Source organism: Phoca vitulina, unplaced genomic scaffold (assembly GCF_004348235.1).
Source record: "Phoca vitulina isolate PV1807 unplaced genomic scaffold, GSC_HSeal_1.0 scaffold1, whole genome shotgun sequence".
Lineage (NCBI taxonomy): Eukaryota > Metazoa > Chordata > Mammalia > Carnivora > Phocidae > Phoca > Phoca vitulina.
Window position 1 is genome coordinate 100,813,455 of NW_022589704.1, and position 15,576 is coordinate 100,829,030.

A 15,576-nucleotide genomic window follows, 5' to 3' on the forward strand; every position below is an offset into this window, starting at 1 on the left:
TTCAAATGATCTCTCTTTTCCTTTCTCACCTCTCCTTCTGGGACTCCCATTACATGCCTGTTGTTACATGTGATGGTGTCCCACAGGTATCTGAGTTCATTTTTCTTCATTCTTTTTCTTTCTATTACTCAGACTAGATAATTTCAGGTGACCCATTTCAAGTCATTGATTCTTCCACCTTCTCAAATCTCCTGTTGTGGCCTTTCAGTTAATTTTATATTTCAGTTATTGTACATTTCAAGTTAAGAATTTCCCTATTTGATTCTTATCTATAAATTCTCTGTTTAATGATACTTTCTTTTTGTGGAGACAGTGTTCCCGTACTTACTTCTTTAGATTTGGCTTTTTAGTTCCTGCACATATTTAAAATAGCTGATTTAAGTGGGTTGCTTGGAGAGTGTTCCATCTTCTTGGCCACACTCATGTGGAGTAAAGCTTTCACCACATTGAACTTGGGGGAGTAGGGAATGAGAGCAAACTGTGACTCAAATGCTAGACTCAGCTCTGAGATTTAGTAGATTTTCTTGAATAAATGTTTATTCACTGATGTATGCTTTTTAATGATTTTTTTTTTTTTTAATAATTTTCCCCAGCTAAATGTTCGTTTCACTGGGGAGAGAGTCCTCAAACCACCATTCCAGAAGTTCTACCTTTTTTTTTTTTTTAAGACTTTATTATTTATTTGACAGAGAGACAGCTAAAGAGGGAACACAAGCAGGGGGAGTGGGAGAGGGAGAAGCAGGCTCCGGGCTGAGCAGGGAGCCTGATGCGGGGCTAGATCCCAGGACCCTGGGATCATGACCTGAGCTGAAGGCAGACGCTTAACGACTGAGCCTCCCAGGCACCCCCAGAAATTCTACTTTTGATGATGACTCATTAATTTTAATAGTCCATATTACAATGTATAGTTTCATATAGTGCTTCTCAGCTGTTGGTATATGTCAGTTTCCTGGAATGTCTGTCGAAGTATCAGATTCAGGACATACTTGCAAATCTAGTTAACTCTTGAATTTGTCTACTGTTATATGGCAGATGTATGACTAGAGCTTCTTCAAAAGGAGAAATCGTTTGATTTGGGGTACTGAGTGAGTACGGTCAGCCTCTCCTTGAGATGCCCTATTTTTTTTTTTTTTTTTTTTTTTGCCCACTTAGAAAACCATTAAAGTTGGGCTGTGATTAGTGATTCATCACAAAAGCATTTCTCCTGAAGTTTCTTTAGCTGTCAGTAGGCTGTTAAAAAATAATGAATAGAGTACGGAGGAAGTGAGCTATTCTCTCTATTGTGAATTTTTAATTGGGTAAAAAACAAAGTTTTCTGCCTTTCCTGAGTTGTACACTTTTACTTTCATTGTAGTTATTTATAAGCTATGCTTTTAAGAAAAATGATGGAGAAATGTTAGAGGTATTCTGTACTTTTTAAACTATTTTGTTTGTTTTTTGTTTAATGGATTATATCTTGCTTACCTGAAAGGGAGGCTGGGACAGAATATTAGAGCTTAAAATAAGAAAGATAACCTGGTGAATTTACCAAAATGTAAACAAAGTATTCAAGCAATAATATGTAGTTGAAAAATTAAGGTTTTTATTTGCAAGAATTTGTCTTTTACAATTTTTTTGAGGGGCGCCTGGGTGGCTCAGTCAGTTAAGTGTCTGCCTTTGGCTCAGGTCATGATCTCAGGGTCCTGGGATCGAGCCCCACATTGGGCTCCTTGCTCATCGGGGAGTCTGCTTCTTCCTCTGCTCCTCCTTACCTCTCCCCACCCTCCCTACCACTCATGCTTGCGTGCATTCTTTCTCTGTCTCTCTGTCTCAAATAAATGAATAAAATCTTTAAAAAAAAAATTTTTTTTTTTGGAAATACACATTTCTGACCAAAAACTTAAGTATGACTATATAGTCTCTTTCTTAGAATTAAGATTAATTTAATTTTAATAACTAAGTTTTATTATCTTTGCTTGAAAAATGCTTTTGGCTCACAGACACATGAAAAAGTGCTCAACATTACTCGGCATCAGGGAAATCCAAATCAAAACCTCAATGAGATACCACCTCACACCAGTCAGAATGGCTAAAGTTAACAAGTCAGGAAAGGACAGATGTTGGCGGGGATGCGGAGAAAGGGGAACCCTCCTGCACTGTTGGTGGGAATGCAAGCTGGTGCAGCCACTCTGGAAAACAGTATGGAGGTTCCTCAAAAAGTTGAAAATAGAGCTACCCTACAACCCAGCAATTGCACTACTGGGTATTTACCCCAAAGATACAAATGTAGTGATCCAAAAGGGCATATGCACCCCAATGTTTATAGCAGCAATGTCCACAATAACCAAACTATGGAAAGAGCCTAGATGTCCATCAACAGATGAATGGATACAGAAGATGTGGGGTACACACACACACACACACACACACACACACACACACACACACACACACTGGAATATTACACAGCCATCAAAAAATGAAATCTTGCCATTTGCAACTATGTGGATGGGACTAGAGGGTATTATGCTAAGTGAAATAAGTCAGTCAGAGAAAGACAAGTATCGTATGATCTCACTGATATGAGGAATTTGAGCAACAAGGCAGAGGATCATAGGGGAAGGGAGGGAAAATGAAACAAGATGAAACCAGAGAGGGAGACAAACCATAAGAGACTCTTAATCTCAGGAAACAAACTGAGGGTTGCTGGAGTGGAGGGGGGTTGGGAGGGATGGGGTGGCTGGGCGATGGACATTGGGAAGAGTACGTGCTATGGTGAGCGCTGTGAATTATGTAAGACTGATGAATCACAGACCTGTACCCCTGAAACAAATAATACACTGTATGTTAATAAAAAGAAAAAAAATAAAAGGAAAAAATGCATTTGGCTCTGGAAAACACAACAGAAATGGGATATTTAAGCAATGATACTTTATTGTTATAATTTTTTACAATAAACTTTTAGATGTGAAATGTAGAGGGGGACCCAGCTCTCCTGAAGGTTATTTACCACTCTTCATAACACTGCTTGAGAGAACCTGAGTTTGGACTGGCATGAATGCCCTTTCATTTTTGCCCTTGTAGTTCTGTTTGCATGAACAGTTTTGCTCCAGTGAACCATGGAAAACAGTACTGTTTGAAAAAGCACAGCTATTTGACCTAAAAAGCTTCTTGACCTTGTAATGTGCCTAATTTGAGTAACAGGTTTTTAAATTGGCTGATGTCAGCGGTTTTCCTTATACTATTTTATTTCCTAACTATTCCCTGAGTGTTGACTAGTATAAAGTATCCTAAGAAGAGGTGACATTTTAAAGGATAGATCACATTTCAGTGATTAATACTTTTTGTACAGGCTTAGCTGACAGAATCTTGAAGACGGAAAAGAGGAAAAAGAAGGAACGGAGGAGGAAGTGATGAATACAGAGAGCATAAGAGCAAAAGGGGTCAGTTATTACAGGTGGTCCTTTGAAAGGGGAGGCTTGGATTAGATCAGTAATGAGAAGTATTCATTCCTACTTTTGTGTTAGTGGAAGTGAAAGAATGTGTAATTATGAGAAAATAGTGCTTTCTACATTTCAAATTATTTGAAAACGGGGCTGTGATCCCATTAAGATCACATAAGCACTTTTTTTCATGTTACTATTCATCTTTTATTTATCACTTGCTGGAGTTATTCTCAGTTAAAGGAAAAGCTTCAAAGAGTAACCAAGGGGATCATCCAGCCAAGCAGGTTGGATGAGATTTCATAATATCTGGGATTATGGGTTACTTAAACTAGCATAATGTGTTCTGGGAGCAGCAGCATTAGTCCAAAGAAATCATGCCTGACAGGTATATTCTTTGCAAATGTCTTGACAACAGTTATACACTAACCAGTATTTTTTTTTACAGTTTTTTTTTTTTTTTTTGTCAGTTTTATTTATCACTGTTCTTTGTGTTTTGCTAGTATTAATGCATTTAATCCTCCTAACAGTTTCATGCAAATGAAGAACCTGAAGTTTAGAGAATAGAACTAGTGGTAGTGGTACAGCTTGGAATCCAGGCAATGCTACTGCAAGTTCTGGTGACTTAACTTGTGATAAGATGTAGGTAATAAAAAATAAGATATAAAATTGATTCACTTCTCATCACATAGCCTTTAGCAAGGCCTCTTCATTCTTTTTTTTTTTTAAGATTTTATTCATTTATTTGAGAGAGAGAGCATGAGTGGGGGTGGGCAGGGAGGGTCAGAGGGAGAAGCAGACTCAGGGAGGGAGTCTGATGGTGGGGCTCGATCCCAGCACTCTGGGATCATGACCTGAGCCGAAAGCAGACACTTAACCGACTGAGCCACCCAGGCGCCCCAGCCTCTTCGTTCTTGAGTTTTCTTAATTGGTTGTCCTTCATCAGATTGTTTTGCTCCCACCCCTCTGAGAAAGGCTCCTAGATGCTGTATTCAGAGTTTGGTTTGAGAAGCTTTGCCCATTTCCTTTTGTCTTTTCTTTTCTTTTCTGTTTTTTTTTTTAAGATTTTATTTATGTGAGACAGAGCAAGCTGAGGAGGGAGCCTGACATGGGGTTTGATCCCAGGACCCTGAGATCATGACCTGAACTGAAGGCAGATCCTTAACCAACTGAGCCACCCAGGCACCCCTGGCTATTCCCTTTTACTAGAATGACCTCTTGGCTGGGTATAATATTATTATTTTTTAAAGGGATATTATTTGTCCGAGAGAGAGAGCACAAGCAGGGGGAGAGGCAGAGGAAGAAGCAGACTCCCTGCTGAGCAAGGAGCCTGATGCAGGACTCGATCCCAGCACCCTGGGATCATGACCTGAGCCGAAGGCAGATGCTTAACCAGTTGAGCCATTCAGGTGTCCCTGGGTATAATATTCTTGAATATTTCTATGAGGAGGTCTGTGCCAGCCAGATATTGGCAGTGATTTCCTTTTAATCTCCTTGGGGTACCTTAAGTATTCTTTCCTTATCCAGTAAGGGATTGAATGAATTTAATTCCCTGTCTCATTTTCCTGGAACATAGTGCTCTCATTAAATCTGTAGATTATTTTCTCACTTTCCAGGAATTGTGTGTGTGTGTGTGTGTGTGTCTATATATATGTATAAAACTTTGAACATATTTTCAGTTACCTTAGTTGAATTTTTTACCTCAGGATACATGTATGCTTATGTTAGAAGTTCTGAAGTCCATAAACTTTTTTTTTTATTATGTTATGGTAATCACTATACATTACATCATTAGTTTTTGATGTAGTTTTTTTTATTATATTATGTTAATCACCATACATTACATCATTAGTTTTTGATGTAGTGATGTCCATAAACTCTTTATTCCCATCATTTTGTTGTGATAATATGTCATCTTTGAATTATTTCATTGAATATTCTCTTTTTTAGCTGTTCTGAGGTTTGTTTTTATTATTTTGTTTTAGATTGTTTTTTAAGTGCTTTTTTGTGGGAAAGCGAAGGAGGAGGGGAATGAATACAGCCTAAACTAAAAATTTAAAAACATACTTATAAATCATTTGGAGTAGAAAGCATACAGAGAGGTTTCTGACTTTAAGTTTATACTAAGGCCTTTTAAGTTATAAAATGTTGAGCTGCTGCTGACAGTGGAAAATCTTGAGAGGGTAGGAATATACAAAAGAAGTGACAGATAAGTTTATGTGGATATTTGTGCTCAATGCCTTGAATTTAAGGTATCATTTGTGTTGCTCTTCATTTTGCATCTTTGACAGATACTGTCCAATGAATAAACAAGATTAGTAGTGAACTACACATTTAAAGCACAATTAAAATACAGGTATATGGAAATTTCAAAGGAGCAGATTATAGAAAAACAAGTATTTGTCTATAAAAGCAAATGTTTTCTGGGCATCTTACATTTTAGTTTTAGGTTCCAACAGTAATTTTTTCTTTATTTGCAACAAAACAATGCCTTTAAAAATAAAACTACTTTCATTACTGTATGTATAATCTTACAATGTGAAGCCCTCGAATTTTATATATGGTTTTTTTAATAGATATTTTTCCCCATTACAGTGTTCACAATAATGTTTCAACTCAGAGTAACGGCTCCCAACAGGTGAGATCATACTAAGCTTTTAAACACTAGAACACTAGTTAATTATGACAAATAGTGGTATTATTAATTGAATTTTCATAGTGGTGTAACTTTGGGACGGTTTTGTGCGTTTTCTTTTTTTTAATCTGTAAAGTAGATAATGAAACCCTCTGTTATTATCTGAGATGTTGTAAATAGAATAGGTGCTCTATAGAACATTTTCTGTTCCTGTAAATCCTATTTAATGAATAAGATATTAATATTTAGTTAGATTATTATCTATCTCTGAGGTAGTACATAACATTCAAGCATTTGTTTGCACTATGTTTGTTGATAGTATTCCATTTTATTTTATTTTATTTTATTTTATTTTATTTTATTTAAAGATTTTATTTACTTATTTGTCAGAGACACAGCGAGATAGGGAACACAAACAGGGGGAGTGGGAGAGGGAGAAGCAGGTTTCCTGCCGAGCGGGGAGCCCGATGCGGGGCTCGATCCCAGGACCCTGGGACCATGACCTGAGCCGAAGGCAGACGCTTAACGACTGAGCCACCCAGGCGCCCCGATAGTATTCCATTTTAATGTTCTGTTTATTGGTGAAGAAATCTTTTATCTAGGCAAAATAGATGATTTTTATAATTTTATAATCCACAGGCTTGGTGTGTGAGGTCTACTCTGCCTGGGATTCCTTCTGTTCCCTCTGGTCCTGTGCTGGCAGAGATAGAGAATCTTCCAAGGAATCCTGGATTAGACCAGCATGACAGGAAATGGTTTGTTAACTCCTTAAACTGGAATAAAATGTTGCTTGCTTAATGGTATTTTAAATTCCCAACCATAATCTTAGAAGACTTTAAATATGATTGAAAGCAAATTATTCATATTTGTAAGCTGAACAGAAACATATTATTAAACAGTCATACTGGGATTGGGAAAATAAAGGATATGTATGAAGAAGGGAATGCAATTATTTAATTGAAGAAATCAGACATCTCTCCTTATTTTGGTTAGCATGATTGGAAGTGGTGGGTGGTTCTCTGTTGAAAAGGACTTCAATGCTAGTCAGTAGAACCTTTTTTCAGATCAATAAGGAAAATAAGTTCATCATATGTTATTCCACACAACATAATGCTAGTGCTTTGGATGTGTTTTTTCATTAAAAACTGAAGATAAGCCAAAAGGGAAACAAGATTATAATCTAAAAAAAATATTTTAATGCTTTTGGGGGATGGAGAGATAATCTGATGACAGAGAAGGTACTTTGTTTAGATTTCCAGGGTCTTTTTTTTTACATTCATAATTAGTACACAAATATGAATACTTTGTGGCTTATTGGAGTGTAATCAGTAGGGTTCATCATTTCCCAAATAAATGTATGTGGCTTGGAGGGAATTATTTGGTTGAATGGTCATGTTGGTTGCATCTGTTCAAGTTGTGTGTCTATGAAATGAACTTTGATAATTCATAGGATTTTTCTCTTTTTCTCTTGCTCTTAGTTTGTTTAGTCCCTGAAATCTAATGAGTTTCTGTGGTGATCTCAAGGTTTTGGTCAGCTTTCTGTGCAACCAGTTCTTCCTTCATGGTGGTGGGTCAACAGTGGTTGGTGATTATTTTCAGTCTTTGCTATGAAATTGTTTTTCACTGTTATTTTGGCTTAACTAACTTGCAAGATGCTTTGCTGTTTCGTGGTTGGGCGTATTTTTACTTCAGTTCCAAATAACTTGATTAGTTTCTAAGATTGAGGGATTTTTTTTTTTCTTTACTATTTTTTTCTTTTCCTTTTACCTGAGAGTGTGGTAGAGGGGTACTTTGTGTGTGTGTGCGCATGTGGGCACACACTTAAAGTATGAACAGTGAGGCTTCTAAATATCAAATTTTAGTCTTTATTTTTTTAAGCCATTAAAAAGAGTTTCTTCAGTTTCTTATTGAAAACACAGCTCCAGTAAGCAGCTATGTTTTATGGCCTTGATGTTACCACCAAATCCTATTGGCAAGGAAACCAGACTTCACCTATAAAAGAACTCCCTTAGTGTACATGCTTACCTTTTATATTAATATGGAATGAGAATCTGGGAGGGGGTTTGCATACTATATTATGACACTAAATCTTTATTGAGTTTTATAATTTTAATGGGCACATATTTAAATCTATTTAATTTGATTTATTAGGCACTCCGTAGTTCCTTTGACACAGCCTTTAAAAGAGACAATACTGAATCTGAGAGTATTTAATTTTAAGGAAAATGGAAAATTTGGAGCTATGTGTCCTTCCATTATATACTTGTGCTGAGACCTCCTTTGCGGAAATGGAGTAAAATGGTGATCCTGAAAACCTCATGAGCCTCAGTGTATGTCAGCAGTGGCATGGAACTGAATATAGAACTGTTCTGTCTTGGAGCCAGTGGATTCCCTAGCCTGAATTTAAAGTGCATTCTATATTTCACTTTTTGTTTCTGCATGCATTTATTGTTATTAATGCTCTTAAATGAATATAAAACAGTCCTCCTTTAGAAAGTGATGAGTTAATAAAATTTGGAAATGCTCCCAAGGTTTGAACAATTGGGCAGAATAACAGACTATTATCAGGTAGATAACTTCTAACCATTTTAATCTAAACCTACTTCACGTTCAGTTCTTTAGCTTTCTCTCACTGATGTCTTCTAAATGACACCATTATTTCAGTGAATGATTTGGTTTATCAATAATGTAGAATTATCCGATATTTAGAGTATCACCTTTGGAGAAACAATTTATGTATTACATCCATTAAACCATTTAAAAACAACAAAAACAAAACTGAATAATATTTGGGAAATCTTGCATATATCAGGGAGAATATAAACCTAACTTAATTTCCTAAATTTTCAGAGACCATATATTGAGGGTCATGAATTTTATGGGATAGATCTGATGAACAAATTATATATCTATTGAAGAAAAGATGATGATTTTATTGTAAAAAAGCATTCAAGTTTGTTCTGAAAAATCCTTTTAGTTAATTTCAGTTTCCTTAAGGAAAAAAAGATGAGGATTCATGTTTTAGTTGAGTTAGAAAAATACTGTATTTAAAAATTTATCCTTAGACATCTTTTATAATTGGGTTGATTTTTTTTTTTTCTTTATAATTATCTTAAATATGTGCTGCCCTTTTTGCTGTGTTGCAAAACCTTGATTTTCTGAACTGTGACAAATGTTTCTTTCTACTGGAGGATCTAATTATTTCTAACCAGGAACTGCTTGTATGCATGCTTCACTCTCATAGTTCTATAGGCCTATTCTATAGCACTGTGTGATAAGGGTATCTTACTATACTTACTAAACTGTTCCTTGGAGGGGCTTACAATTTCATCACATTATCTGTACCTGTTGAATTTGATTCTGAGGTCCTGTGAACTTTGATTATAGAAGGAACAATGATTCTCCATTGTTAATTGGAAACATTGACGTAAAATTACATCAATGTAATTTTTGTTTTTTGTTTTTTTAATCTTCTTTCTGAATTTTGTTTCCTGGATTTCAGTTTTGTGAAATCACTTAATTTGGGGAATAATTTTCATAGTTGCTCTTTTCTGTATGTGCCTTTGTCCATAATGTAGAAGTGTCCTTTTAAATATTTGAATTAAATTAGATCATAAATATTTTTTCCTTCTCATTAGAACTTCAAACAATATTTTTAACTTTGATTTTGGTACCAACATCAGGGACAGATAGAGTATTTTGTTTTCTGTGAAATTTCCTCGTTATTTAATTCACTTAACTAACTCTAATTACTTACTCATATTTCCATATTGAGCTTTTCCACTACATATAACTTTGTGGATTCTACCTCCCCCACCCCCATTCTTGTAAGTCATTGCATGGAGTAAATGTCAATAACTACTCATAGCAGTGGTGCATGCTGGTCACACTGCCTTTCTCCTTTATTACCTCTTACACATCCATTTTCTCCTATTCCTGTTGACTAACTGTGCTCCCCTCCCACTCCCCAACCATCCAGGCTCTCTGCTGCCAGTGACTGCTGTCAACGTGGTGGAAACCAGTGGAACACAAGGGCCTTGTCCCCACCCCAGCCTGCACATAGAAACTACACTGACTTTGTCCATGAGCACAATGTGAAGAATGCAGGAGTCCATCATGGTGTTCATTTTCCCGGCCATGCAGCCATGACTGAGATATGAGTGTTAAGCCCGTTAGACACTGGGACTCTTTGTCATGCAAGTTGATGGTATACATTTTCCATACATAGAGGATTGATCACGTTAGGAGAATTTGGCAGAAATTACTTTATATTGTGTCACTACTTGTGTAGTGTTGTTTGTAATTGAATTCTTCTGTGAAAGGAAAAAGAATGTGAAGAAAGCTGTATGCCATCAATGATAATGACAATGCTTTTGTATTGAAAGGGTATGTATATATCATTGTAATTTTGGAAAGGTTTTTCATGATTTTAACATGTTAATACATCACTCAGAAGATGTCTCAGGAGAAGGTTTGTGTTTGTGCAAAAGCTGCCTGTTATCCTCTCACCTCATGCCATCCAAATAGATTGAGGTGAAAAGAATAAGACACACTAATCACAAGTGAGAAGGAAACATGGTCCAGGCACGATGTGTCAGCCTTTGGTGATATGATACTTTGATAAAGCTGCTTTTCTGTACCATTTTTAATACTTCTACAGTGACCCATGCCTTAATTTCAGTTAAGTGCCTAAGATTCTATAGTCATAATAAATGTAATTTTTAATTAAAAGCACTTTTACTTTTTAACAAGTATTTTAATTTACCGAAAGTAATGTGATTCATGTAAAGAGATAAACCGGTTACTTTTGCATGATTAACTAGTTAACTAGTGGTTAACTAAATTTAGTTACATTACTACTGAATGGTTGTACAAAATGGAAAATGTATTTACTTTTGTCTTTTCATTTTCTCTTTTTCATCTTATGCATCTGGTAGATTTCCCAGGTTTGCAGCAGCCTCGTAATCTAGCCTTGTACAACCTTTAGTAAAGCCCAAACCATATCGCTTTCAAATGGATTGGATATATTACTATTTTGGTCCTTTATGAACTTCGAATGTAATCATCTAAGTTCTTTGATTTAATTCATAAAGGCAGATTATCTGAAAAAAGTACATTTCTAATGTAATGGGAACTGATACAAGGGAAGCATTTCTTTTGCCTTTCTATAGTTTTTAGAAATTTTAACAAACCTTAAAACTATGTATATGGTAATTTGAAGATATATTATAGTCTGAGAATTCATAATAATAATTCAAGATAATGAAACTTTATTATAAACAACCTAACCCATATATAATCCTGTTTACTTCCGAGGTTGGTCTAATCCCTCTCTGCTAGATACAGGTTTCAGAGGGCTTTATTACTGGACTGTTGGTTGCAAATAGAATACAACTTGTCATTAGAAAATAGAAGTAAGCAAAATTAAGTAAGATCTAGGAATGAAATCTATAGACAGGTTTCAGTCTGTGATTTTATCACCAACTTTTTTTTTTTTAAGATTTTATTTATTTGACAGAGCGTGCGTGTGCCCATGCACAAGCACAAGCAGGGGGAGCGGCAGGGAGAGGGAGAAGCTGGCTCCCTGCTGAGCAGAGAGCCAGATCTGGGCTCAATCCCAGGACACTGGGATCATGACCTGAGCCGAAGGCAGACACTTAACTGACTGAGCCACCCAGGCACCCCTATCACAATTGTTTTAAGGAGACAGAAGCTCAAAGTATTCTTTAGCACATCCTGTAAATATGAACAGGTCCATATCTTAAATAACCCAGCTCCCTCCCTAAGTCTTATCATCATAAAGCATGCTTAAAAATGGCCACTAATGTATATCCTTCAGAGTTGGTTTAGACTTTACATAGCTCAGATTATAATTGTCAGGTATTATTGATGGTGATTTTTTTCTTTAAAGCAGGGAATTTGCATCATAACATTTTAGCACAAAAACTCTGGTTTGTGTCATTCAGGAAAAGATTCATGGGTGTGAATATGATTAAGAAATGACTGTTTCTGTAATAGAAACCAAAGAAGTGTAATAATAAAGCTTTTTAGGTCTTTAGAAAGTCCCAAGGTTTGACTTTTTTGTACCCTAAAATTAATCTTGAAATCTGAAGATTAGACTGCTGAGCAATGCCTTATATGTATATCTTAGCAGAATCTTAACTTCAGGAAATAGGGAAGGATTGTAATAGAGTAATAGAGTAAGATCTTCAGTTTACATTGAAAGTGGTCATTTCTATACTAGAATTTGAGTTAATCAGTTCTGTTATATTTAAGTGATGGAAGAATCACATCATGATTATTCTTTTTTTTTTTTTTTTTAAAGATTTTATTTATTTGACAGAGAGAGAGACAGTGAGAGAGGGAACACAAGCAGGGGGAGTGGGAGAGGGAGAAGCAGGCTTCCCGCCGAGCAGGGAGCCCGATGCGGGGCTCGATCCCAGGACACTGGGATCGTGACCTGAGCTGAAGGCAGACGCTTAACGACTGAGCCACCCAGGCGCCCCCTCATGATTATTCTTTCTTTGAAAACCTTGTTATATTATAGTTCATTTGTAAAGTCCTGATGATAGAAACTAGATTGGAGGGATGGTAGGGAGAGAAGGCAGTGCGCAGGGGGTGGGGGAAGTAAAAGGCTAAGACTGAATGGTAGTAGAATCAAATCTGTTTATTTTTTACAAGTTTCTCTATGATCTAGGATTTCATATCAAATATTGTGACTATTCTTGCTACTGATATTTTCAAGATATACATGTTTCCAGAGCTATGAAGAATAATCCTAAATTAAATAAATCGTCACCAACTTATTTATATTCTGCATTTTATTATGCTTAAAGGGTAAGTGGTCATACATTCTAGATTAGGGAACTAATATTCTCCAGAAGTACCTTACTTGGTCACTATCTTTCTGATCAGATGGAGCCAACAGCACAGAACTCCAGGACCATGTGATTCAACTTCAGTGCTTTGCTTAATTTTATTTAACATAATTAATTTTAACATCTTGAATTAGGTTGGTTATGTTTCATCTGTACTTTTAAAGACAGAGAACCTTACAGAAACACAGCAAAGCTAGTGATCTTTACACTTTCACACATGAACATAAACAAGCTCTTATGATAATTATTTCTTTTGATGGTAAAACCACTTCAAAGGCTTATACCTGTCTGAGTATAGTCTAACCCTTTTGACCTTGATAGGGTAATCATATATATACTCTTAAATGGATTTGCAGAGAAAAACAAACTTTATTTGTCTTGTGGTGTATATGTCTGTTTGAAAAAATAACTAGTACACAAACATTTGTGGGTTTTTTGTTGTTTTTTTTTTAAGATTTTATTTATTTGAGAGAGAGAGAAGAGCACAAGCGGGGGAGACAGGCCGAGGGAGAGGGAGCAGCAGACTCCCTGCTGAGCAGGGAGCCTGATGCTATGCGATGCCAGCTCGATCCCAGGACCCCAGGATCATAACTTGAGCCGAAGGCAGACACTTAACCAATTGAGCCACCCAGGCGCCCCTTACACAAACATTCTAAGATTTTAATATCATCAGCATAATTCAAATCTTTTTTTAGGGGGACTTCTAAAATTTATTTGAAGTACTGACCCAGGAAATATTGTTTGTAACCCTTGGGTGAATCTTTGTCTAAGATGTAAAAGACGTGTCAGAATATAAAAATGAAGTGTCTTCTGAGTGAAGGGCAGGCAGACAGCTTGTTTCATGAGATAAAACAATGAACTGGACCTTAATTATGGTAGTTTCTTTTATTTACTAGATTTTTGCATATTTACTTGGTTGATATGCTAATATTATTCTGATTAATAGTCTTGCTTTATCACTTATGTATCCTGATGTCATGCATTTCATCTTTCCATTTTGCCAAAACAGGAAAATAGATGAAGGGGGTGGTGGAAAGGAGTGGAGGATTACGGTGTCTTGGGTTTCAGGAGGAATATAAGACTGTTGTGATGACTGGCCTCATAGGAATGAGAAGACTAATCCTCAGCTTTGATCCCTTTATTATGTATTCACAGAAGTAAACTGAAAAAGTGGGGAGATGGTTGTCCATATTAGTGCAGCATGTACTGATGGTGGGAGCAGTAATCATTTGAACCATGGTACTTTTAACTGTTTTGGTTGGAGCATATGCTTCATTTCTAAACCATAGTTCATTGCTTGAAAGGCCATTATTTTGTGTGTTAGGCTTTGAATATTGGGTCTGAAAATAGTAATATTAAGTTGCATTAATTTATTTTATATCCTTGGTATATAGGGCTTACCATATGGATTTGCAAAAATAAAATCCAATAACACTTAATCTCTTTACCACCACATACTTCCTTCTGGTATTTTAACATAAATTATACCACATCATCAGAATTCCAGAATTGTCAGTGGTTCCATGTGAGATGCTTCTACATAAGGGATAGAATTTGAAGATAACTTCTGGGGTGGGGAAACCTCTGTGTGTGTGTCTTTCTGTGTGTCTCTCTCTGTATGCTTTTGTCTCAGTATAAAATGTGATTTGTCAGATCCTTTCTGTTTATTTTGAATCTTACAGTATTTTTTCTCACCTCCCCACCCCCCCTTTTTTTTCAGTTTTATACCTTTATTTGTAACAATCAGCAATTAGTTCTCATCCACATTAACTGTAGATTTTTGAAAACAGTGACAGGTACAGAGGTGACCAACGTGTAGAGCTTGTTTGGTGAATCTTCATCCTTGTTACATTTTTTGGACAATTGCACACAGATACGGTATGGAACATTCCTTATTCCTTTGGCCCTGACAGCTTTGTTGAGCCTGGTGTCAATGTACACATCTGGAGTTCCCATCTCCTTCATGGCAAATTTTCAGATCTGTTTGAGTGCCTGAGGGCCACACTTCTTGAAACCCACTCCATGGATCTACTTGTGAATGTTGGTGTATTCTCTGGTCACTGCCTTGTTGATGGCAGAACGGCCTTTCTTCTCATCACTCTTCTTTGTGGGAGCCATTTTGCCAGGCCCTTGTTGGAAAGCTCAGCTCCCTTTTTTGAAGAACATAGAAATTTCTCATCTTTGTTCATATAAATTAGCTTTTTACTTTAGTCATGTGAAATCATTGTGAGAACTTTATTTCACCCGCTTGACATTAACTTTGGTGATAGAAATACTAGGGCAATGAAGCATGTCACTTTCACTGGAATATGTGTTATATAACTTCATTTCTTCAATTCTTGCTACTGTGTACATTTTAGCTGCTTTAAGCATGTGGGGTTGGTGGGGAATATATTAGCCTTGGAGAATTAGTAAAGAGAAGAGAAAATTTCAAAAGAAATTGGTGAAAGAAAAAAAATTTTCTGTGGCTTTTTTAATGATACATTTTTATTTTTATACTGAAGCAGAAAAACAAGTGCTCCTGTTTTTCCTGAAGGAATTGTTCTCACAGTTTTTTATTATTAGATAATTACCTAAGCTTTTGTGTTCCTAACAACAAGCTGTGGCCTTAATTCTAGGTGATGGTGCTCGAGTGAACTTT

At 36.2% G+C, this 15,576-nt stretch overlaps 1 protein-coding gene across 6 annotated transcripts in view; it reads left to right on the forward strand.

The window, feature by feature from the left end:
- Positions 1-15,576, forward strand: part of EPB41L5 (erythrocyte membrane protein band 4.1 like 5) — a 138,199-nt gene that overhangs the window by 63,628 nt on the left and 58,995 nt on the right. For all 6 annotated transcript variants that reach the window (XR_004300406.1, XR_004300405.1, XM_032412130.1 and 3 more), the window contains exons 15-16: positions 6,018-6,060; positions 6,697-6,812. Coding sequence is in view for 4 of the 6 variants with exons in the window: in XM_032412130.1 (XP_032268021.1) it covers positions 6,018-6,060; positions 6,697-6,812 (159 nt within the window). In the remaining 2 variants the exon portion in view is untranslated. The remainder of the gene's footprint in view (positions 1-6,017; positions 6,061-6,696; positions 6,813-15,576) is intronic.